This window comes from Choristoneura fumiferana, chromosome Z (assembly GCF_025370935.1).
Source record: "Choristoneura fumiferana chromosome Z, NRCan_CFum_1, whole genome shotgun sequence".
Lineage (NCBI taxonomy): Eukaryota > Metazoa > Arthropoda > Insecta > Lepidoptera > Tortricidae > Choristoneura > Choristoneura fumiferana.
Genome location: NC_133472.1, coordinates 42,605,589 through 42,631,936, shown reverse-complemented (window position 1 = coordinate 42,631,936; position 26,348 = coordinate 42,605,589). Strand labels below are relative to the sequence as shown.

At 41.6% G+C, this 26,348-nt stretch overlaps 2 protein-coding genes across 3 annotated transcripts; both read left to right on the top strand.

Moving 5' to 3' along the window:
* Positions 1-474: 474 nt before the first annotated feature.
* On the top strand, positions 475-8,934 carry LOC141429490 (uncharacterized). Its single transcript, XM_074089841.1, has 5 exons — positions 475-610; positions 2,536-6,021; positions 6,103-6,386; positions 6,567-6,917; positions 7,169-8,934. Exons 2-5 carry the CDS (start codon positions 2,594-2,596, stop codon positions 8,932-8,934), a joined length of 5,829 nt encoding a protein of 1,942 aa, XP_073945942.1. The 5' UTR covers positions 475-610; positions 2,536-2,593.
* Positions 8,935-24,662, top strand: LOC141437388 (uncharacterized). Of its 2 annotated transcripts, none has more exons than XM_074100726.1 (2): positions 8,935-12,516; positions 21,356-24,662. In XM_074100726.1, the coding sequence occupies exons 1-2, from the start codon at positions 9,228-9,230 to the stop codon at positions 24,148-24,150; spliced, it is 6,084 nt and encodes a 2,027-aa protein (XP_073956827.1). In that variant the 5' UTR covers positions 8,935-9,227; the 3' UTR covers positions 24,151-24,662. The 2 variants fall into 2 exon arrangements, with proteins under 2 accessions (XP_073956827.1, XP_073956819.1); XM_074100718.1 differs by lacking the exon at positions 21,356-24,662 and adding an exon at positions 13,023-19,969.
* The last annotated feature ends 1,686 nt before the right edge of the window (positions 24,663-26,348 follow it).

Here is a 26,348-nt window from a genome sequence, read left to right as displayed (position 1 = left end):
TGTTTGATAGTAGTTCATACTAAAACGGTTGGACGAATTTGGATAAAATTTAGTATGTTAGATAACTGGACCAAAATTTGCACGGATGTTCTTCGTACATACAAGGCAAATAAAGATAATGATGTAATTTTTGGGAATTGTGTAAATCTGGTGAAAGTACACTGGCAGTTAAGTCGTGGTCCGTGGTAGTTCGGCCAGGTCTCCAATAATATCAATAGTTATGGCACAGCACATACACGAAACTGCATGATTGTTCAATATCAATGACAGTGCGTTTATATGATACTGCAGCCAGGGTCGTCTCCTCATGAGTGAACTCCAAGGTTGATTGGTTTGGCATACCCAACCGAATGTTTATTTTCTTTTTTTAGAGCATAAAGCTTTTCTATTCTGACACGACAAACTCAGGCCGAAAAGAAGTCGACAAGAACGTCACTTTATTAGCATGTCATTAGTAAATATTTTAATCTAGATTGCTACACGGTGCTTTTGGTAAAATCTAGTTAAATGAAGTTATAAAAATTGTAAAAATAAGACATGTAACCTCAGTGGAAGCTGCAGCACTTGCGACGGTTGGCGGGGTCCGTTGCTAGTGTTGCGAAAAAAAGCGGTTAGTCTTTTAAATATGTTAAAGGTCTACGCTAGCTGGCGCGGGTGCACTTCGCGGGTGCAGATACAATCCTATGCACGCGACGCGCGCAGTTAACGCTGCTCACACTATTGTTCAACAGGCGGCCACCCGCTCCGCGCAAACCGCGGCAGCCAGCGTAGGCCCTATGCAGAAGTTTCGGAGTGTGATAGATATACTGAGAGGCAAATAATCTGGACCTCAAATGTATGCAGTAATAGGTCGATTTGTAGTGGGATGGGCCAAATGTTGTGCTGCTGGGTATAGATAGATGGGTTACAGAAAAAAAACATTCTAAACTTAAAAGTAAACATTTTAAATTGTTTGTACGCTCTGCAATAGTGCAAAAGGGCCATGATTTAGTGCTCAACGTTGCTCATATAAGCAAAACACTGACTTTTGCCACAGCCCAGAGGACCGAAAATAAAATGTGTGTGCGCTATACCTTACCCATCATAAAAGTAACACAGGCCAAACACATTTAGGACGCTATCCCATATAGGCGTTTTTGTAGCGCTACTGCAGCGCTTCTAAGTCGCGCTAAATATTTTTCATCTCTCCTGTTCGAAAAGTTTAATTTTCATAGGTAGATAGTCGGGTGGAAAATTGCGTTTTCATCTCTAGGGTGGAAAGTATTTTTTTTTTTAATGTTTCGATTAGCCACGGAGTCGAAGATAGTTGAGTTACGTCAATGACACTTTTTTTTAACGTTTCGGCATGGCCATCTAGATGCACGTCGTCGTGACCAAGAAGCTTATATACAAAACAAGAAATTTGATCTTTATTACGTCACGAACATATTCCATCTCTTTCTTTAGTTACGTTAAGAAAGAGATGGATGTCATTCGTGAAATGTGAAAGAAAGAGATGGAATATATAAATAAGTAATAAAGGTCAACCTTCTTCGTTCGGCGTTCAACCTCCAGTTTTGTAGGTATATAAACTCCTTGGTCGTGACCAACTCGATTTTTTTTTAATACTCGGCCGAGGCAAGTGGCCAGATCGAAAAGGTACCGTTGGAAGTTGGGTATAAGTAAATTCAATTTACTGAATACTGAAATTCAATTTAATGATATTCTCATTATTTTAGTACTGTTTTACTTTCCTCACAGTCGAAATGAAAAGTAGAGTGTCTAACTCGGGTGAAATTACCCAATTTCCCCTCGAACTATTGGCGCGCTCACTTCGTTCGAGCGCCAGCAATATCTCAGGTGAAATGGGTCACTTTCCACCCTTGGTTATTAATCTACTAATGTAGCGCAGCTGCAGCGCGACTGCAGCGCTCCGATGTAATGTGAAGGGATTCTCCGTCGTGCAGCGCTTCAGTCGCATAAAAAATGAAATGAAATACGTTTCATCGCATAAAAAATGTATCTCAAAAATGCGTCAAAACTGAGTATTAAATAATTCACTTTTAGGCAGATTTAATGGCGCGTGGTTAAGAATAACGGCCGAATGTAGGTATACTTTATAAAGTACAAAATTAAATTGTTCATTGAATAAAGAATTCTAAGTATTTTGAAATAATATCCAAAGCTTCAGTTTTTTTTAATTTATGACGGTTGAAGCATTCTACACTTCCACGGTCGATTCCACTTCCTTTATCGGTCTGAAGCGACGGATCGTACAGACGAATCGTACCGTGTATGGGGCCCTTAAGGGTTACACTCTTGTCGATGTAGCCGACGAATGACTCTCCACTTCTCTCTACTCAAAGCTGCCCCTTTAAGCTCCTTATACGACATGACGGCTACCTTCTCTTTTATTTGCTTTATATAATCATCATCATCATCCCTCTTTTAATGTCGTTTAAGATGACCAATCATTTTCCCTATCCGATTCTCTTTTGTTCCTATAAATCGCACCCCCACCTTTAAAGCTTATTATTTTATATTTCCTTATTACAGATTCAGGCTGGATCGAGGAATATTAAATTATTAGTGGTGATGATCTGAATCGAATATAATGATAGATGAAAAGGAAGTAATCTACCGCCCGCGACAAAAATATGATTCATCTGAAGTAAATGCCAGTGATTTCAAAATTAATAAAGTTGTAAAATATTCCGACGATGGCTACGCACTTAACACGTATATATTCGAAACATCACGCGACAAGTTTGTTGAAACCAAAGAGGAACAATGCGTTCGTCGTGGTAAGGAGAAAATCAGCATCGTCATTACACAAAAAACTAATGAGCAGCAAAAGAAAGAGCAAATTCCAAAAAGGGAGGAAAGCATTCAGCGTTGTAGGAAGTACGATACCAGGCCTTGTTCCATTAGCACTGGCGAGTACCTAAAAATACTGGCTAAGAACTGTAGCACCCCAGATGTAAACAAAGCATATGTAAACAGAAAGCAAAAGAAGAAAAGTTCTTGCTCTGACACTCATATTAACAAAATTACTCCAATCGACACGAAGTTCATTGTCAACACCGTCACCTTGGAGCCTCATACAATCCCGCCGAATTGTCACGACTTGCTCAAACACCCGCTGATGCAGGCTCAGATGAGAATATATCGTTGCCAGTTAGGTAGCCATGAAGAAAAATATTGTCAAGCATGCAATTCTGATGCCTTCTTCGATGTCTTGAAAGGCCTTTATGATTGTTACGCCAATAAAAATTGTGTCAACTGCAACTGCATTTTGTGTGGCTCTCTCCACAAAGCGAAGCGTAAGCTATTCTCAGGCGAAGTTTCTAGATCAAAAGTGAGTGTGGGAGTAGAAACAGTTGCCACAAAACATAAGACTAAAGAAACATTGAAAAAATCGAAAGATTATGGGCTGTTCACATCTTTGAATGGAAAGCCTACAGAGATAAAAGAATCCAAAATCGCGACAATCTCTAAGGACCCATTAAGTACACAGCTAGAGAAATTGCGAAAAGCTCAAGCATCCGGCATTCTGCCGACACTAGAAGGATATTCATCTACCCAAAGAGAAAAGACAAACAACGCTCTTATACAAAGTGGCTCACCCCTTAACGCAAGGAAGAAAACACCAGACAATAAAGTCATTAACCAAGTTAGAAAAGAGCTTGGTCTTCCGCTGGAAGTAAGACGTGTATTACAAAATGAAAGAGACCCTAAAAATATAATATTGGGACACACAGCACTGTTTGAAAAAAAATCTCAAAAAGAAACGATACTCCGGGCAGTAGCCGAGAAAAGAATGCAACCGCAGAAAGCTAGACCGACAATAGAACTTAAAAAGATGCCACTTGACACTCGAGCTCAATCGGAAAAATTGCGGAAAGCACGAGAGGTCGATCTATTGACACCTAACGAGATACTAGAATATAAAGTACTTGAATTTCCGGACAATGAACAACAAGAAATATGTCTAGAAGATGAGAAAACATTTTCAGAAAGAAAACTAATTGACAAGATCAGAAAAGAGCTCGGCTTAACGACACCAATAACAAAGTCTGCTCTCGCGAAGATGATTAAACCAATAATGTCAAGAAGTCTTTTGCTATGTCCCTCGCCAGAAGGCCTAGAAAAAAGAAGAAAATCTCATGACAAAAAATCTAAAACTACGAAAGAAGGAAAAGGAGACCTACAAATGTGTAGTTTTTCGACACCGCAAGGTAGCAAAAAATCCGAATCGAAAAATGCTTCTCCTTGCCGAATAACATTTGAAACAGTTAAAGCTTCTGAAACAGCAGGATTGTTTTCTCAGCTTCAGGGAAAAACACAAACTGAAAAAGAGAAAGTTATCAGAAGTTTAGCTAACCAAGAAATACCTTTTCCTGAAGCTAAAACGCCATCAGAAAAGAAAATTGCCAAAAAAATTCGAGCTCAGTTAGGACTGCCTCCAGAACCATCCACGAAATGCACACAAACAGCAAAATCTGAGAAAAACAAGGCTCAAAGTCTTATTACACAAGCCGAAATAAAAGCAATCGATCAAAAGAAAAAAAATAGATGCAATATGGAGGCCCTGGAGAATAATACACCATACAATAATGATATAAATAGAAAAGTGAAATCAGCTTCTGTTATTACCCCACTTAAAGGAGAGACACCCGAGCAAAAGGCACTACGAATGAGAAAGTTGAAGGCATCAAGTTCGAAATTAGCTGAAGAACGGACACCTTCCGATAAGTCACATGCGCAAAGAATGACAATCTCAAAAACAAAAGGTTTAGTGATTACGCCGGAACGAAAGTGTCAATACGACAAAGAAAAGATGCTAAGAAGATTAGCGAAATCTGGGTTACCTTTACCGCAAGGTCGAACGGCATCGGACAAAGAATTAATAAGAAAGATTCGGACAGAAACGGTTCTCCCTTTAGAAACAATAACACCATCTCTAAAAGACAAGTTATCAGTACCTCGAACAATATGTAACAGAGTCCCACTTGAAAGTAAGATTTCAATTCAAGCTGAAAACATTATAAAAAGAATGTCTGACACTAGAATTCAACGGGTACAGTGCGATTCACCAAAAGAAAAATCAAAGAGCGTCAGATCGATCAAAACCGGTACTGGTCATGTGAGAAAATCGAAGGGGATCGTGACACAATCAGTTGCCGTTATTAAAGAAGACAGTGAAGAAAAAGATAAGATTAAAGGCACGTGCGAAATGGGTTGTGGTTGTAATAAAAAGAAAATAAGATTCAAGCACAGTTATGTTAAGATAAGGGTCACGTCGCCAGACACTTCGTCCTTTTGTTCATGCCCATACGACTGCCCAGGTATGAGTAGTGGAGTTTTTGCCGACAACGATGGTATCAAAGTTACAGTCGAAACGGCAACAGGTTCGCCATCATACAAAGTTCAACGTGTAACGCCTTCAAAGCAAACTCTGCTTCAATATCCGGTATCGAAACATTCAGAAGAGGAATTCCATGATTTTGCCTCTAGCCAAAGTCACATTTCTTTAGAAATTTCGTCTGTAGACAGTGATTATACTACAGACTATTCCAGTTCAACATCTATTGTGTATATTTACAATTCAGAGAGCGATGTAAGCATAAGTGATATAAAACGTCTGTTACGTGAATCCATCGACAGTGGCGATTTTGATGAAAGTATAAGAGACTATAGACAGAGAGACAAGCCGGTATCTTACATTTATCAATCCCGCTTTGCGATAAGCCGAGCGGATATTCAGCATAATTATAACCAGACGGCACAACTAACGTGTCCCGATGCAGACTCCTGTTCAGGATCTTTTTATTCTATTGAAACGGTATCATCGTCGGCCGTAACTGATTCGAATTACATTCGAGACACACTCAGTTTCCTTTCTACCCTGGCAAGGAACTTAGGGTTTTCAACAGACTCGTTTTTGTTTCAACGATCTGTAAACGAGGAATATTACGACACAGAGTACACAGAGTCGTTAGTGAAAGAGACGGATTTAGTGCCCGTCGACACGTTGTTGAGGTAAGAAAGAACTTGAGTAACTATTTTAATTTTTCACACTTATGTTGGTAGCCACTTAAGACATTACTAATACTTTTCCAGAAATAGCCGCTATTTAGCTGATTCAAGTCAAGAAAGTCAGCAACAAAATTTTGAAGAGGATGTTACTATATACCGCCAGAGTCTGCAGCCGTTTCGTTCTAAAAGTTTGAAGCTACAACAAGACACAAGACGCTGCCCGGCGCTGGCAAAGAAGAATGTTATATCGAGCACTCGAATCACTGGATCCTCTTCCATTTTTATCATGGTGTCTACGTCGGGGATAGATCAGCCCTATTCTGACCAGTATTTGGAAACTATGTCGAAATCTCAGAGTTCTCAAAATAGTAAGTTAGTCTTGTACTATAATTATAACTTTTTTAAATAGAGCTGTGTCTTAGAATTGTTGGTGAATGGTGTCAACAGTTACCTTATTTAGTAGCCATGTCCACCAAACGTTTAATGTGAAAATTGGATGTAGATTAAAAAATTTAAACCTAACCTATACAGCATAAATTTAATTTCAGTTATTTCGAAAGCTAGAGCGTGGATGGACACGAAGAAAATGAAGTTGAGCAGATTCGATATTTTCAACAGAAAACGTTCATATCTAAAGAAGGGTAAACAAAAAAGTTTCAGTGGGGAGCACGGGTTTAAGAAGAGCATACATGCTTGCGCAAAGGCAGCTCACAAAATGGCCATGAAGTGCCAAGCTTCAGCAGGCAAGATGAAAGATCAGCGGTCTAGGCAAGCGTTGAGCATGGACACGGCTAGGGACCGCTTGCGCTATTGCACCACTGATGAACCTAGCGAAAGCAAGCTCAACGTTGTATCTGAAATCATCCAACCCATGATTGCACGCGAAAAAGTTGCACAAGGTAATAGCATTATATTGTTGAATTCTAGTGAGAAATGGTCATATAACCACAGTCAAACAAATTGAATCATGACCCAGGGTTTTAATAATCAATTTCACTATGATTTCTCCTTGACAAAAGTATGAGGTGTCAACAAAGGTTCCACCCTGAGTCATGTTTCAATGAGTTCAACTGTACAGTACCAAAACAACTGCATTAATATCTGCGTGTACTTTGACGACTTTGTTAATGTGGGTATTTTTTAATTTCAGGCTTAATCAAAGATGCTTATATGAAAATGGAATACCACGATATACCGTCGTCCACATGCTACCCCAGTGACAGCATGATCACGATGGGAGGCTACATGACTCCGGCAGAGCATTCTGGATACAGCATGAAGCCGGACGGTTCTTCGCAAAGGGAAAATTCGATATACAATCAGCATTATGGTGATAATGTGGATTCCGTTGACGGGGATAATCTTGTACAGTATCCCGCTGAGCCAGACATGTTGCCCGCAAATTCAGAAGTAAGCTTGGCGTCTACGATATTCTCTAGTATAGGAGCGAGGAGTAGAGGATGTGTTAATCCAGCACTTTACACAGCTCGGCGCCATACAAAAAAATGTTCAGAAGATTGCAAAAGTCAAAGACCAGTGAAGAAAGCGAAAAGCTGCGTGTGCGAGGATAGCCTGAATCTGGATTTGTCCAACATCAATCCTCCAACTTGTCTATCCAAGAAACGCATACCTAAAGGCGAGGATTCTAATTTCTCGAAGAAAAAGCACCCTCGTGCTGATGATGTGGACTCTCGATCAGACAAAATTTTAAATGCTCGTGACAGTGTGACTTACACTAAAAAAAAAAAGAGGCACCATAGGAAAAAGTCTAGTTTGAAAAATAAAGGCTACTCTGTTGGAGATGTGAAGTCAAATTACACGCAAAAGGGCGATTCCTGCGAGAGCGCGGACTCTAATCGCTTAAAGAAGTCTTATTCTCAGGACAGCGCACAATATCGGTGTCTCAATAAGAGCTCTCTTCTTGACAGTTCAGGATCACGTTATGGCAAACATCATCATACGAGACATCATTCTAAATCTAACTACGCAACAAGGTCCAGCTCCAACGACAGTGCGGGATCTGGTTACGCGAAAAAGTCTCACTCCCATGACAGTTCGCGACATCGTCACAGAAAGGCATCTACATATGACAGCATGGAGTCACGTTATCCAAAAAAGTGTTCTCAACACGACAGCATTCAGTCACGTTACATGAATAAGTGTTCTTACCATAGTAGTGTGGACTCACGTCACTCGAAAACCCACTCTTACTACGACAGTATGGCGTCACGTCAGCCAAAACCGTGCTCCTATCATAACAGTTGGGAATCACGGCACAGGAAAAGGCACTCTCCTCTTGACAGCATGGAGTCACGTTATACGCAGAAATCTTCTTATGGCAGTAATGATTCCACTTATCCGAGAAAGTGTTCTCCAGCCGCAAGTCTGAAATCCGGCCACTCCAGGAAATGCTGTTCTCGCCACAACGCAGAATCACGCTCCGCAAGTAAAAATTCTCTCAACAATGAATTGAAAATTCAATACACAAAAAAATATTATATTCGAGACGCAAGTTCTAACGACAGTGGCAATGACCGTTACAAAAAAAAATCTTATTCTCAAGACAGTTTGCATTACTACGCGAAGAAACACTCTCCCTATGATAGTCTAACTTCAAGTAATGTAAAAAACTGTTGTTCTCACGACGGCACAGGATTTCGCAAAACAAGGAGATATTCTGATGATAACTTGAAATCCAGTTGCGGAAAAAGAGCTCGTGACTGCGCGAAACCACATCACGCAAAAAAACACTCTCCTCATAATAGTCTAGAAGCCAGCTATGAAGAAACGTGCTGTACTCGCGACGGCGGAGAAACCCGACACGCAAAAAAGTGCCCTCCTTATGACGCTGTAAACCGCAGCCAAGAAAAACGTGCTGTACTCGCGACTGGCGACGCAAAAAAACACTCCGTCTAGAGCCCAGCTATGAAGAAACGTGCTGTACTCGCGATGGCGGAGAAACCCGTCACGCAAAAAAGTACCCTCCTTATGACGCTGTAAAACGCAGCCAAGAAAAGTGCTGTGCCCGTGACGGTGGACTAATTCCTAGTTCTGATGATAATTTGAAATCTAGTTGCGGAAAAAGGGCTCGTGACTGCGCGAAGCCACATCATGGAAAAAAACAATCTCCTTATGATAGTTTAGAACCCAGCCAGGAAGAAAAGTGCTGTAACCGTGACCGTGGAAAAACTTCTATTTCTGATGATAATATGAAATCTTGTTGCGGAAAAAAAGCTCGTGACTGCATGAAATCGCATCACAAAAAGAAGGACCCCCCTTATAGTAGTTCAGAACCCAGCTACGAAGAAGCGTGCTGTACCCGTCATAGTGGAGAATCTCACAGCATAAATAAGTACTCTCCTAATAACAGTCTTAAATCGGGCGACTCAAAAAAATGTTGTTCCCGACGTGAACACTCCCCAAGTACCAAAAAACCTTATGATGACTTGAGACCTTGTGACGGGAAAAAATATTCTCCCGAAAATAGTCATACGAAATCAGCTCACGCAAGGCGAGCCTCTCAGATAAGTGTCAGATCTAGCGCAGGAAGGTGTCATCCTTGTGATAATCTTCATAAAACCCTGGAATCCCCTTGCCCAAGAAAGTGTAGTCAACATGATGGTCAGGACTCTGGTTTACCGCAGAAATACGACGCCGTGAAGTCTGGAAAGGCTAAAAAGTCCTATTCTCCAGACAATTTTGACACATGTTATCCTGAAAATTTTGATCACCATGATAAAATTGAACCCTGTTACCCTAAGAAATGCACACATCATGACAATGCGAAACCTAGTTACCCAAAATCGTGCTCTCATCATGACGTAGGGAAGCCATGTTGCCAAAAAAAGTGCTCTCATCAAGACAGTGGCAAGCCCTGTTGCCAAAAAGAGGATTCCTATCAAGATATCAGTAAGCCTTGTTGCCAGAAAAAGGACTCTTATCAAGACATCAACCAATCTTACAATAAGCGGCCTTGTTGCAAAAAAAAGTGTTCTCATGAAGACATTAAAAACCTTTATTGTAAAAAAAAATGCTCTCATCATGACATTGGAAAGCCTTGTTGCCAAAAACAGTGCTCTCATCAAGATATGGGTGAGTATTGTTGCCAAAAAAAATGTTCTCATCATGATGCTGGGCTGCCTTGTTGTCAAAAGAAGTGCTCACATCAAGACATTGGGAAACCTTGTTGCCAGAAAAAGTGCTCACATCACGATACTAAGAAGCCACCTAAAAAAAAGAAATCTCGCGAAGATCTTGGGAAGTGCTCTTATCAAGACATTGCGAAAACTTGTTGCCAAAAAAAGTGCTCTCATCATGATACTAAGAAGCCTCCCAAAAAAAAGAGATCCCAACAAGACATTGAAAAGTGCTCTCATCATAACGCTGGGGAGCCCTGTTGCCACCTAAAGTGCTCTCATCATGACTTAGAGAAACCTTGTTGCGAAAAGAAGTGTTCATATCAAGAAATTGAGGAATTCTGTTGCCAAAAGAAGGGCTCTAAGCATGACACTAAAAAGACTCCTAAAAAAAAGAAATCTAACCAAGATATTGTAAAGTGCTCTCACCATAACGCTGGGCAACCTTGTTGCCACCAAAAGTGTTCTCATCAAGACACTGGGGAGCCTTGTTGCCTAAAAAAGTGTTCTCATCATAATACTATGAAGGCTACTTCCAAAAAAAAGGAAACTCGCAATGACATTGGGCAGTGTTGTTTCCAAAAAAAGTGCTCTCATCATGATGCTGGGCAACCTTGTTGCCAAAAGAAGTGCTCCCATCAAGACATTGGATTGCCTTGTTGTCAAGTAAAGTGCCCTCATCATGACAATGTTGAACCTCCTTGCAAGAAAAAAAAGGGTGATAAAAAGCCTAGTGTTGAGTGTTGCTACAGAAAGAAGCCTTATTGTAAAGCTAGTGCCGAATCTTGCGCTAGACAAAAATCTGATTACTCTACCAGTCTTAATTCTTTTTCCCCACAAAAGTGTACTGACCGTGGGAGTTTTGATTCTGATACCGAAAAGATATGTTACCCTCGTCGACGCGCTAATCCGTGCTTGCCGAGAGCATCCTGTCCTGACGTGCCTACAGAACCCTGTGACAGCAGAACAGAAGCTGTTCGACCTTGCGTACCAAAAAGTTGCCTTCAAAGAAAAAAATCAAAGGAGCGAACGAAATCTGAAGAAGCTCTTATATCCTGTCAATGTCCAAAGGAAAAACAAAAAAGTCCAAAACAGCGTAAAAGCGTATTCCAGCGACTTATGGCTTCGATGGGAGGAGGGTGTTCTAGAGAACATATTGATGGTGACCAACAGTCTTCGTATAACAAAAGGTCACGTAGAAATTCTATGTCCGGTAGGGATTCTGTAACTTCACATAAAGATTCTATGACATCAACCCACTCTTTGAATGAGTATGCCAGGCCAAGATCAAGAGTATGTACTCAACGTAAAACTCGCTGCACACGAAAAGTAGAAGACGAATACGAAGGAATGTCGCCATTATGCAAAAGGCCAGTTTGTCCTTCGAATGAGGGCCCCCCACCACGTGCAGAAAAATCACTTTCGCCTATTAAGATAGAATCAGAAATTAAAAAAGAAGCCGAAGAAAAAAAAGAAGCCGAAGAAAAAAAAGAAGCCGTAGAAACAAAACCAGCCGAAGAAAAAAAAGAAACCGAAGACAAACTAGATGAGAACAATTCAGAAACTAAAGCGGAATCAAAAAAGAAAGAAAAAAAAGAGAAAAAAGAAAAGAAAGAAAAAAAGACAAAAGAGAAAAAAGAACAAAGGATCGAGTGCCAGTGCCCTTTAACTGAAATTATAAATAATGAAAATTATAAAAAAAACTATGGTGATGACCTCGTCGATATTGATACATGTTGTCCAATGAACCAACCAGAACCATCTCGTAAATGCAGACGGGATACAATAGATAAGTCTTGCCTTACAAAAGAACAGAACGCTATGCTTCATGTATTAAAACGTGTGTCAGAATACCTTAACGATACTGGAAGTGTAGGAGACTGCAAATGTAATCCTAAACCAGCAGTAGTACATAGAGAGACATGCAAAAGAAAGACACCTTGTAACTCTAGAAAATGCTATCCTCATACTCCACGACCCAAAGAAGATGATTACGAGGAACCAGAAGAGTTTGATGAAAGCAGAAGAACATCTGCTGATCCTAAAAGACACACACATACCAAGGAAAGAGATGATGTAGATGGATGCAGAAGGCCTTCTTGTATCGCTAGAAAATGTAACCCTCATGCCGATCACAACAGGCATACCCTGCATGATGAGAAGAAGAAACCTTGTGGAAGAAGGCATGCCGACTGCAAGAATTACTTAAGAACTAGAAAAACGAAAAATGAGAATGAGGTTGTAACCAAGATTACGGACCTGACAAAAAAGACTTCACCTTGCTTGTGCAATTCAGCCTTGTTTGAGAAAATGTTGAATAAAGTTATGAAAGAAGCCTGTTTCTCACCCCCTGCTCCGTGTGGTACGTATATTTACTTCTCTCAAAACCAGATTTACTCAAATTTATGTTTCATTAGTTACATAATACAACTAAATTTTCATGTAGAAAAATTTCGGAATCTTCTCACATTGTATGGGGATTGACACTTCTCGTTTCTTAAATTTAAATTTCCTCTATCTTTTGAAAATTTCCAGAATTTTCAGAGAACTTTTCCAACTTTTTGGAAAATTTTCGCAACTTGCCCATTTGTAGCCAGAACTGGGGAGAGGGGGTGACTTGCCCACATCAGACAGAAACCTTTTGTCCCCGCTTCGTTAGATCCACTAATCGCTTCATAATACCATGGCACACTTGCCAGCCAATCTTATTTTTCAGTAAGGTTCACTATACAGATGGCACTTGTTTATGACCCGAGATAAAGTCTAAACCGTTAATTCTCGAGACAAACCGTGCCGTTCCAGTTTATTCAGGCAACGGGAGTGATGCCTGACCTCTTTATAAGATATTAGTTTATTTGCGAATTTCAGGACGGCCACATCCGCAGACTTCTAAAGGAAAATCTAACCCCGTTAAGGAAGAACCGAAACCCACTGAAGAATCATCTAAGCAAGATGAGCAATCACCCACACATTTCGAGGGATCCACCCCTGCCTCTGCAGCAACTGAGGAAACATCAAATCCACCTGTTGAAACCAGTGCAGCTTCGCCTCCTGAGGAATTACGTGACCAGAATATTGAAGTGGAAAACAGTCCGGATCTTGTGCCACAGAAGCCGGCCTCGGAATCGAGCCCTGGCGCTCCTGACGTTGTACCTCAAAAGCAACCAGATGTAGTCGTGAGTCACAACTCTATCCTCCTACTTCAGCATTTACCGTATTCAGCCCCAAAACCTAACTCTTACAATATAAATCGACAAAAAAGTAATATGAATTTGGGACAATTTCCAGTGAAAGCCTCAGAATTCCAGTCTCCCGATAATTTTCAACAAAGTCCTATAATGAACCCTGAGCCTAATGCTGGCCGGATATCCCAGCAGAATCTGAATGTACATATACAAACCACCGTCGACAAAATCACTCAGGAAAGCTTTAACATACCTGCTGAGCTCACTGGTGTCCGCTTAACTCTGGGAAAACGCAATGCAGCTTTAGGCACCGGTTCTGGCTACATTCCTCAGCAGTTGCTGGATTCTCCCCGCATGACTCAGCGATTAACCAACACGGCTCAACAAACAAGAGTTGCTCATGTCTACCAGAATTTTCCAAAGAACTTGTCATACCACCATTTTGCCGTATTTTCTCGACATCCAAATCGGAACCAGTGTCCATCAGATGTACACCAGAGTAACACCAACCGATGCAATTGTGAAAAATCCGAGAAAATTAGCCAAACTAACATCGGCACTTCTAGTGGACACAGAAGTCGCAGGAAATCTAATAATGTGGGCACGTGTAAGTGCGACCCGCCAAAACCAAAACAAGACGACTTTACCTATACATTCAGCTGCTCTGCATGTGAACCGGTGGTTGCGTACAATAATTCTCCTAATAATTGCCCTCGCACCTTTAACAATACACAGCCTGATAAAACAAGCGGCCCTGTTAGCTGCTCCAATTGTGACCACAATGTACGTAAAGCAAATCCAACGCTTCTTGGTGCTATGTACTCGTACTCACGGCCTAATAACGCTGTCCAAGCAAACAGTCATCCAGATAACCCAACTCAGAACTGTCCAAATGTACAACCAAATGTGACTAAGAACTTTAGCAAATATTGCTCTTGTAAAGGGGTTCATCTTTCCAAGACGACAGTAAATTTTCCTGGTCAGGGCAGTCCTGTTCCGGTTGCACCAGATCCCAATAATTGTGAGAGTGCTTGTTGTTGTAAGCCATCGCAACCCAACGACAGCAAGGGTCACGCACCTGTTCCCAAATATGGTCCAACTGATAATGTTTGCTCCTGCAAGTTCACGCAAATAGATGAGAAAGACAAGGGCTGCGAAAGCTGTGTACATGAAGCAATGAGAAAAATGAATAATAATGGTCCTAGTGGAGAGACCAAGATTTGCCCTGGGCAGAACATTGGCTGTACCAACGTTCCTTCCAGGAACCCTTCTATTATACCCAAGCAGTACTCTCAAGTAGTACCTAGGTATTATTCTACTGCTGTACATACTCCACGCGCTCGTGCCGCGCCAAATATGAATAAGACAGGTGTAGACAACTCTTGCAAATGTGATCAGCCTAACAACACTGACCAAACTAACAACGTAAAAAGCTCTGCTCAGGACCCCAATGCGCGCAAGAGTTGTGGCAATAGCTGTACCGCTTGTAAATGTGATCGTTTGGACAGTAATAGTCACCGGAGTAGTATTATTCGCCCCGAAAACTGTTTATCAGAAAAACCTAGGCGTTGTTCTCCTTGTAACCCCAAAAATTCAACGGCCACGGGTCCTCCAAAACTCAGTCTTGCTCAGATTGCTAAAAATCTACCGCGTACGGCGAGTGGTACTGTAATTTGCGTTGATCGAAAACTTTGTGAGAGACTACTACGTCCTTGCCATTGCGGAGTTAACGCTTGTAAGTGCTATGTGCCAGACTATCCTATACGGAGAACCAATAATACTAGATGTATCATGAAAAACCAACAGGGACAGACTTGCGCAGCCCGAGCACCAGTAGGAAAATGTCTTCAAAGAGAACCAAGGAAATGCCCGTTAAATCCACTATGTGGACAACCGCACCTGGCGGGTCCCCAAGGCGGATGCTTCGAATCACCAACACCAATATTAGGTCCAGATGGTCAAGTGCTGGGCCCCGAAGGACATAATCTAATCCCATATCAGCAAACACCAGGTGACGCTGGAGAATTATACCAATATCCTGATCAAAACATAGATCCTCGTAGTATATTAAATAAAGGCTATCAGACGCAAGAGCCATATTATCCAACTGAAGGTCAGATCCAAAATCCCAATTATCAACCAATGAGTCCTCAGGGGCAAATAGGAAATCCTAATTATTATCCAATAGGCCCTCAAGGACAGATTGAAAATCCCAATTATCAACCAATGAGTCCTCAGGGACAGATTGAAAATCCCAATTATCAACCAATGGGCCCTCAAGGACAAATCGAAAATCCCAATTATCTACCAATAGGCCCACAAGGACAGATTGAAAATCCCAATTATCAACCAATGGGCCCTCAAGGACAAATCGAAAATCCCAATTATCTACCAATAGGCCCACAAGGACAGATTGAAAATCCCAATTATCAACCAATGGGCCCTCAAGGACAAATCGAAAATCCCAATTATCTACCAATAGGCCCACAAGGACAGATTGAAAATCCCAATTATCAACCACTGGGCCCTCAAGGACAAATCGAAAATCCCAATTATCTACCAATAGGCCCACAAGGACAGATTGAAAATCCCAATTATCAACCACTGGGCCCTGAGGGACAGATCGAAAATCCCAACTATCAACCAATAGGCCCTCAGGGACAGATTGAAAATCCTAATTATCAACCAATAGGCCCACAAGGACAGATAGAAAATCACTATTATCAACCAATGGGCCCTCAGGGACCAATTGAAAATCCCAATTATCAACCAATGGGCCCTCAGGGACAGAATACGGGTCCCCATTACGGAATGTGGGTGCCCCAAACACAATTACAGACAGGGCAAGAGCCCAATTACGATATGATGGACTTTTCAAAAATACAAAATATGCAGCAAGAAACTTTAGGTCTTGACGAGAGCTTCATGCAAAACCGCGATGTAGGAGTCCCTGATATCTTTCAAGGACAGATAAAAACGCCTTATGACCAAATAGTAAATCCTCAAGGAAACGTAGTAAGGATGCATCAGCAAACGATGAGTCCTGCACAAATGACACAAAACCGTTCTCTAACCCAAAAACAATTTAATAACGTTCAGCAAAGACAAATGCCATACCCACCACAGCTCATTGGAAAAGGACCCAGTAGGCAAATAATACAAAATATTCAAGGACCAATGCGTTCCAATATTCTAAATCGGACGAATGAATCGTTTAATTTAATGGCGGGTGCTCAAGGACAACAGTTAAGTTCGCGTCAACAGATCACTCGTTCTCGAGGCCAAATAGTTCAAAACGTATCACAACAAGTAGATAACGAGGCCCGAGAATCTGTAAGAAAATCAATGGAAGAGGACGATGATGATGACGCACCAAGGGAATCGAAGACAATTAAACAATCTGAAGGAGACGTAAAACCACCAGAACAACCACCACAACCACCACAGCCGCCACAGGAACAAAAGCCAGAATGCGTTTGTCCGACAAAACGATCTTGCTTTAATCAGAAAGTTTGGAAAAATGTTTCGGAACCATGCCCATGTGGACCAGACCCTGGACCTTTAGTAGTCATCGAAAAACAAGAGAAATTAAAGTGTAGCGATGTAATTATGCAGATAAAATCTTTCTTTAAAACCAAATTCAAAAAGGATGAAGGCCGAAAGTCAAAAAGCGAGAAAACTCAAGCGGGATCAATCTTAAAAAAAGTAAAGAAAAAATCAAGGCAAAGCAAGGCTGAAGCGGATGATGAAGAAAAAGAAGAAGAAAATAATGAAGAAAAGGATGAAGAGGACGCAGAAGAAAAAAAAGAGGAAGCAGGTCCAACAGTTCAAATAATATATGGCCCTCAGGGTAATATGTTAGGACGATACCCTGATCACATATCAGTAGGCTATCCTGATCATATGACAGGGAGTTATGCAGACCGCATGACGGGAGGCTATACTGATCATCTGCTGGGAGACTATACTAACCATCTGGCAGGAGGCTTTTTGAATCCCATGGTAGGAGGCTATCCTGACCAAATGGGAGGTTATGCTGATCAAATGGAAGAAAGCTATCCTGATCAAATGGAAGGAGGCTACCTTGACCAGATAATAGGACGTCGTGGACAAATGAACGGAAGATATTATAGTATAAATCCATTGGATGCAATAATATATGGCCCTGAGGGCAAGATGATTGGGAGTTCAGTAGGAACGATGACACAAGTCTCTCAAGACCAGTTAAGAAGCCGTTATAATCTGCTACTAGACCCCCAAGAACAAACTGGAAGCCAACAATGGCCGTCGAGAAAAGGTTCCCAGGGTCAAGTCATGTATCACAACAGAGGGCACGTTTCAGATTATCCTTCTGTACAAAGCTCTAATTATCGCTGGTTGGGCTCGCAAGGACAAATGGATTTTCAGCGTTCGTATTCTGGTGGTAGGATAATGCCAGGAAGGCACGCATCAAGAATTTGTCACGAAGAAGTGGCGAGAAAAAACCAAGGACAATCTAGATGCAGTAGCTATGATCGGAAAACATGTTCTCGACTTCAACTACCATTATATCCCTATGACCATGAATCTGGTTTTCCACCTCGTCCATTTGATGAAAATAGTTGGAATAATATAGATGCATCTTGCTCATGCAGGCCAACTGAGGAGGCACAAATGCCATGTCAGGGCACTCAGTATTATCAATACTTAGCAGGGCCTATGGCAGCAGGCCCCCAAACTCAATACATAAAAAGCCCACAAGAACATATCTTATACGACAATCAAAATGATATGGAATCTTGGCGACGACACAGTGATCGAAACCGAGAAAGCTCTCAAGAGTATTTAAATAGAAATATTTATCAACAAGAAGCAAATCATCGAGTATCTTACGCAACTAATACTTACGATACACAACCTACAATGTCAGGACGACCTATTCTAGCTCCGAAGTGGTCCAGGTCACCATCCTCGAAAGCTCTTAATGAAAACTCAGAGATGCTCAGAACACCATCTATCAGAGCCTCTCAGATACAATCGATGGGCCCCAGGTCAACACTATCTAGAGGTTCTCTAGTATACCCAGTGGAACCCGGACCACCATCACCCGATGGTTCTCCGGTGGGTCCCAGGCCGCCATCACCTAGAGGTTCTCAAGCGCAGCCAATGGGTCCCGGGCCGCCATCACCTAGAGATTCTCAGGCACAGCCAATGGGTCCCAGGCCGTCATCACCTAGAGGTTCTCAGGCACAGCCAATGGGTCCCAGGCCACCATCACTTAGAGGTTCTCAGGCACAGCCAATGGGTCCCAGGCCACCATCACCTAGAGGTTCTCAGGCACAGCCAGTGGGTCCCAGGCCGCCATCACCTAGAGGTTCTCAGGCACAGCCAATGGGTCCCAGGCCACCATCACCTAGAGGTTCTCAGGCACAGCCAATGGGTCCCAGGCCACAATCACCTAGAGGTTCTCAGGCACAGCCAATGGGTACCAGAACGACATCACAGTTACAGCCGATGGGTGCTGGAACACAATCACCCAGAGATTCTCAGTTAAAACCGATGGACGCCGGTACACCACCCCCTAAAATCGTTCAAGCAAAGCCCAAAACCAAAACGCAGCAAAACAAAGGACAAATATCAGACGTAGATACGATGGAGGATCCTCTCATGGTTCAGTATCATGCTAATAAACAAAGGCAGGAATCAGAGGCTCTCAAAACTTTATTAATCAAGGCAGCGAAAAGTGGTGGATGCAGCAAAGAGATGTGCTGCAGTTGGCATGATCTTCGGAAGACGTGTCTGAAAGAATTGAGCGCATTGAAGTCAGACTTGGCGCGCTCCACGTCTGGGTTTCAGATCTCGCAAACTAAACGGCCGTTAGTTTTTTGCACCAGTGATTCAAGTTTCGACAGCAGTGAATATAGTTCTGAAGTCAATTCTGAATGCTCCAGAGTGAACACCAAAGTTAACAATAAATCTAAGAAAGGATTTTTTAGTAAGAAAAAAAAGAAAGGGAAAGACAAAAACAGTCCAACTGATTCTGATTCGGATAAATCTGCAGACAATGTCATAGTTGTTGAAGACGATACTTTTAAAGGGTTGAAATTTTATGTTGAAGGGAAAGGAGGGGAAAGTCCTGGTTTGGCCGGGGTATTTTGTTTCAATATGACACAAAGTCCTTAGGTATTGAAAACTGTTTGGACCCGCTATGTATAGTCGTTAATTCAATGTTGAAATTATTCGCTGGGTGCGAACTGGCGAAGTACTAGGTAGGGGTAATGAAATATATCGCGGCGCTCATAGTGGCCAAAATTAGAAATAATGTAGGCTATGTCATCTGTCATACGAGTAGGCATATGTCATTCCATTAACAAAGCAATTTGTTTAGACTTAACTACCTAATTTTAGTAATATATGTTTGTCTTATGATGCGAGCTTGAATTATTGAACACTGACCCTGTTTTGTTCTAAATTCCTCTACATCCCGGACATGTCCAGCAGATACCAACAATTTCTCTTTTGAAACGGTTTGTGGTTGAAATTTTATATCGGAGTGATACTCACAACCCGGTCCTCAAAACGATACTCATTTCGATTTGAAAACCATATTTTAATTATTACTAGCGATACAAGAACAATTATTATTTATGTTTACTATTAATTAAAGAAACCATTAAAGTAGCTTTATCTTTTTGTCTTACTGTAAAAATACAACTAAACATGAAGTAAAAAAACCCTGACATAACCAAAATAAAATACACTTTTTTAAAATTTTCCTAACCTCATTTAATTTTAATGACCAAAAATTAAATCACAAGCCTTTGTCCACCCAAATCACTGTATCACAGTAATTTTGTATTTTAAATTAATACGTGATATTTTTGATTTTTGTCACAAAGTCGCGATGAAATTTCAAAACGTCAGATCCTTAGAGCCAACAAAGTTGCGGTGGCGCTGATATCGTGCACAGAGCCAATACCTGTCGACCTCTGCTAACCTTTTTTTACTATGTTGTAACCCTGTCTTTGTGGAATAAAGCCAATTACAGCTTTAAAGCCTATTTAGTTTTCATAAATATATACCATTTTAATTATTAATCCACATAACATCAATCAGAATGTCAATATAAATAAATTTAAATATGTCATTTACATTTCTATTTACATTAACATAGTTTGGTCAAAATATATTTATTTATATCGAATAAAAGATTTAGTTTCAAATAATTTCATCAATTTAGGTAAAGTACCTATTGTTAAAATAGGAAAGTCTTTTTAGATCACGGTTTCATGCAAATAATTGGGAAACATAATGAAATATATAATGTTTTGCCTAAATGATAAGTTCAAAAATACTGTAGGTACACTAGATCGTCCGCCGTGAAATTGATTCCCTAATAAAACTCTAAAACACTCGTCACGTATGCTATAGTACCTACTTTGAGATAATAGTCTTCAATATCGACAATATTCGAGCATTGACTAAATGATCGATGCAAATTATAGCTTTCGAAATGTCGAAGGATTGTTCTTAGAATCTACCATCGGAGATTTTATGAGTATCAAACAGTTATGCGTACTGATGACCAGTATGAGCAAGCTAAATAATCTTGGTACAGTCAATGCCCTAACATACGTATCCACTTTTCTATACAACTAGTGAGAAAAAGTGGATACATAAGTTAAATAAGGTTAAGGAACCGACCTTAATGGGGGTGAAATTGCAATTGTGAAAAAGCTGTTCGAAAACGGAAATTATACTAAAATTACGTTAAATTCGAAACACAACTGTAGCTTCAATCCATTCTTGATCTATATTTTTTACTTTCGATTTCAATCACAGCGTTTCTCAGTTTATCAAAAATCGCGGTACAATCTAGACCACATAACGTCGTTTAGGCTTTATCAAGGAACAGAAGCGATATTACCATAAGAAACAAGAGAATAAGATTGGCTACACAGTACTTTACTTTCGTCACGTTCACGATGAATGAGTTCTTTATATAATATGGCATTATAGCTACTTTGTAAATTTCAGAACTACAATCTGTGCCCTGCTCAGGTTGCCCAGCCAGCAGAGCTAAGAACCCTAGTAGAAAACCAACGCGAGCACCATCGCGTGTACCTACAGTTGCTGCACCGAAAGAGCCCTCCCTCGTTCCTGTGAAATTGCCTAGTGAACCTGAAAGGCAGCCCACTGTGATACCTGAACCTGTGCGGCAGCCAACTATAATACCCGAACCAGTAAGGCAGCCTACCGGGATACCTGAACCAGTAAGGCAGCCTACCGTGATACCTGAACCAGTAAGGCAGCCTACCGTGATACCTGAACCAGTGAGGCAGCCTACTGTAGTACCCGAACCAGTCAGGCAACCGACTGTGGTACCTGAACCAGTAAGGCAACCGACTGTGGTACCTGAACCAGTAAGGCAGCCGACTGTGGTACCTGAACCAGTAAGACAGCCGACTGTGGCACCTGAACCAGTAAGGCAGCCAACTATGGTACCTGAACCAGTAAGGCAGCCAACTGTGGTACCTGAACAAGTAAGGCAGCCAACCGTGGTTCCCGAACCAGTAAGGCAGCCAACTGTGGTACCTGAACAAGTAAGGCAGCCAACCGTGGTTCCCGAACCAGTAAGGCAGCCTACTGTGGTGCCTGAACCAGTAAGGCAGCCTACTGTGGTACCTGAACAAGTAAGGCAGCCAACCGTGGTTCCCGAACCAGTGAGGCAGCCTACTGTGGCACCCGAACCAATAAGACAACCTACTGTAGCACCAGAACCAGTAAGGCAACCTACAGTGGCACCCGAACCAGTAAGGCAGCCTACCGTGGCACCAGTACCATCAAAACAGCCTAGTGTGCAGCCCCCACCATCAAGGCACCCAACTATGGCACCCGTACCCTCAAGACATCCTACAGCACCTCCTCCATACGTACCATCAAAGCAACCTAGTGCGGCACCCGTAGCAGCAAGGCAGCCTACTATGTTACCCCCACCATCAAAGCACCCTACAATGACACGCATACCGTCAAAACAGCCTGGTAGGGCACTGGAACCCGAGCCAGAGAGACGGGCGCCAGAGCAAGCTCCTCGACTACAAGAACCCAGTCCTACGCTGTATCTTAAGCATTCAACGCAATCGACGCAGTCCACTTATCACTCAATATTACAACTCTGTGAAAAAATCTTGAATTATTGTCCTTGCGAGAGTGAACAATGCGACGATGAGTATTTATATGGACCGTGTCGTGGTCCTCTCAACAATGAGAATTTAAGATGCCCTTTTAGGGAAGAAGATGATCAGGACCACCCCCCAAAGAAAAACGCAGACACCAAAGTACCTTATCGCATAGAAGTGGCAAGTGGTGTTACGCTATGCTTAAATGACAAATTGCGGCAAATACTTACGGATCCTTGTCCATGTGCAAAGAAAAAAGAGGATGAAGCTGCTCGTAACAAGAATCCATCGACTCAAAACTTAGGACCCCAAGAAGTAGCTTTAGCGACTCAAAGGGCTCGTGCAGAAACAATGGAAGCCTATGAACAAGCTTATGTTCCTCGAGTACATCGCGAACCTAGTGTGCTTAGACAAGTAGCCGGTGAACAGTATAGTCCACCAGTTGTTCAAAATGTACAAGTACCAGCTTACGAACCAATGCCCGTTCCTCGTGAACGTGCCGTAGAAAGTCTTTATACACGCCCATCCCAAATACCCACTCCATATGAACAAATGGCTGCTCCATATCAACAGGCGCCTTATACACGAATGGATGTGCCTTACGCACGCATGGACGCCCCTTTTGCACGCATGGAAGCCCCTTATGCACGCATGGATGCACCTTTCGCTCGCTTGGAGGCTCCATACGTTCGCATGGAAACCCCTTACGAACAAGAGGGAACCCCCTACGAACAAGCGGGAACTCTCTACGACCAAATAAGTAGCCCACAAGGGCAAAAAAGAGGATCCTCTTATGGAGGGTCTCAAAAACATATGATGGGGTGTTCTTATGGACAAATGGGAGATAATCAAAGACAAAGAAGAGGATGTGGGTGCAAAACAGACCAAATGAGTAACACGCAAGGACAGAAGAGAGGATCCTCGTACGGAGGCTCTCAGAAGCAAATAAGAAGATCCTCTTACGCGCAAATGGCGCGTACTCAAGGCCCGCTCAGAAGAGGCTACGGGCAAACGAGAGGTTCTCAAGCGCAAGCAAGCCTCTGTTCCTATGGTCCATCAACCAGAAGCCCTCAAGGCCAACCTAGACTGTATCCAACGGCGCAACAGTCAGCTTCTCGACATCGCCAAATGAACTCTTATGGGCCTTATGGACAATATGCGGTTACTCCGTATGGACAAGCAGAGACTGCCACTTACGGACATTTAGGAGGGCTCCAGGGACCAATTAATGGATTCACTTACGGACAAATGTCTGGTCTTCAAAACCAAATGAGTGACGACCCCAATGGGCAAATAGGAGCCCCTGAACAAATAACTGGCAACTGTTATTTACAAGTCGCGGGTCCATCGACTAGTCGATCGGGAATGCCGACACCCACCTACTACCCCAATCCCCAAAGGAACAATTATGTAATTGAAAACATAGAACCCGAGAATAGTTATGATGATTATCAACAGGAAACAGGCGCTAATACGCTTTTTAACAGAACATCCATCCACAGCGGATGCTGGCATAACCCACCGGAACCCAGATATCGAAAAGAGTTGAAAAAGATGAAATCAGCTATAGCGCAGACCATGTCAAAGCGTAAGCTTAAACGGAGGAGCCAGATAGGTCATGATGCCGCTATGAATCAGAACATATGGACATAGTAGTGAATACCTATATAATGTGTATGTTGATGACATAAGTGGTTGCTTTAAATTTGTGATTATACAACAGATTGAGTACCCAAGGTTTTCAAGAGCTACATTTCTAAATTAAACACTTATCTACTTGAACCCTGAAGGCAAAAATTATCCTATCAAATGTGGCAACAAAACGCTCTGTAACCTACCATGTCCTATCCGAATGAGCTGTCGATTGGTCCGTTGCGTCCAGTTAATCGTTAACTCCCCTGGTGTATGTACATGTAAAGAACGTAGGTTGGTATTCTTAAACGCGTGTTTGTGAAATAAAACGAAGTACTTTGTATTCAATCTTGTCAGTTTATTAACCAAAGCGTGTAGCGTAGGTATCATAGGTATTAAGTTACGCCTGTTTATGGATATGCTTAGCAAAATCTGGGAGCACGGCGGTTCCCTCCTCCAAGTCGAGCACAAGGCAAACCGAAAAGAGGCAAAGACTAACCTAGTTAGGTATTATCTTTTTTTCGAAGCATTTCTTCGTATTTTCAAGTCTCTATCTAATAGCAATGGGGTATAGGGAAGGTTGGAAATTCTGCTCTTTTAATAAGAGTTCTTCTCAGACTCAGACCTCAAAATTTCAAGGTAGCTTCATTTGGTAGTAGTCATAAAAAAATGTAAATCTAAAAATTGAACCAACTACAAAAATCCATGAAAATAATTTTCTACCAGTCTGAAGTCGGTCGGTGCCTCAGCACAAGCCAGCAGGAGTCGACCTATAGTCATCTACCTATATTACGCACTTTATATTGGGCTTCAATCACTCTTGCTGGCTCGTGCTGAGCTGAGGCACCGACCGACTTCAGACTGGTAGAAAATTATTTTCATTGTTTTTTGTAGTCGGTTCAATATTTAATATAAGATACAATAGTTAAATATCAACTGCTCGTCACCTTTTATGAACGATTGCTTTTTCCGATGCGGAGACGTTCATTATTGAGGAGTCCTGGTGTTTCGGATCACCACCCGTTTTACCATATGCATTACGAGGAGCATAAATTGCTTAGCAACTATGTCAAAGTAATTTAAATTCAACCCGTGAAATACTAGTTATTGAGTAGTTACTCCGATGATTAACTGTGGTCTTCATCATCAGTTTCACTTCACCAAATGATGATCTTCAATAGCAAATGCACGAGTTACTGCTAAATATATCCAAATTACCATAGGTGTCCCTACAATATTTGAAGAGTTCCCTCGATTTCCTTAAGATCCGATCATCAGATCCTAATTTGCTGCTCCCATACCTAATTGAAAGCATTCTTAGACGATCTAAAAAAAAAACAAATTGGTTCATAAATGACGGAGTTCTGAGGTAACAAACATTAAATACATATATATATATATATATATATATATATATATCTTAGACTATATTTAGCTAAAATTTTGCACAGAGATAGCGTTTGATACCCACGTATAGGGAAAACCCATCAAACCCCGGAAGTTCAATGATAATGTAAACTATAGAGCCTGCGTTAGCTGGCACGGGTGCACGCGGAGCGGGCGGACGCCTGGTAAAATACAGGTAGAAAAAAAACCCTTTGCACTTGAGACGCGCAGTTACCGCTGCTTATAGTATTTCTCAGTAGACGTTCACCCACTCCGTGAAAACCGCGTCAGCAAGCGCCCTAAGAGCTCAGCCAAACTATTAGAGATATCGAAATGCCTTAAAGATTTCGAGATTCCTTCATTTGATAACCGATTTCTAATAGCATAATAAAATTAAGGTCTGGGCAACCTAATGTGGATGTGGAGCACTAAGAGCAAAGACTTTTTGTGAAGTCTGTTAACAACAGAACTATATAATACGGTATTTGTCAACTCCTGATTTTGCCATATCTAAGTATTATTATGAAAAAATATAGATAAACAGATAGTGTTTAGCGAAGGGAAAATTTAAATCGGTTGAAAATTGGATTTATAGTGTAGTAAGAAAGGATTTTTTAGTAAGAAAAAAAAGAAAGGGAAAGACAAAAACAGTCCAACTGATTCTGATTCGGATAAATCTGCAGACAATGTCATAGTTGTTGAAGACGATACTTTTAAAGGGTTGAAATTGTATGTTGAAGGGAAAGGAGGGGAGAGTCCTGGTTTGGCCGGGGTATTTTGTTTCAATATGACACAAAGTCCTTAGGTATTGAAAACTGTTTGGACCCGCTATG

Excerpts from the sequence above, each read along its gene's own strand:
- LOC141429490 (XM_074089841.1), top strand. The coding sequence starts at position 2,594 with ATGATAGATGAAAAGGAAGTAATCTACCGCCCGCGACAAAAATATGAT. Across the intron at positions 6,022-6,102 it reads CCCGTCGACACGTTGTTGAG|AAATAGCCGCTATTTAGCTG; the intron begins GTAAGAAAGAAC and ends ATACTTTTCCAG. Across the intron at positions 6,387-6,566 it reads ATCTCAGAGTTCTCAAAATA|TTATTTCGAAAGCTAGAGCG; the intron begins GTAAGTTAGTCT and ends ATTTAATTTCAG.
- LOC141437388 (XM_074100718.1), top strand. The coding sequence starts at position 9,228 with ATGAAATCTTGTTGCGGAAAAAAAGCTCGTGACTGCATGAAATCGCAT. Across the intron at positions 12,517-13,022 it reads CTCACCCCCTGCTCCGTGTG|GACGGCCACATCCGCAGACT; the intron begins GTACGTATATTT and ends TGCGAATTTCAG.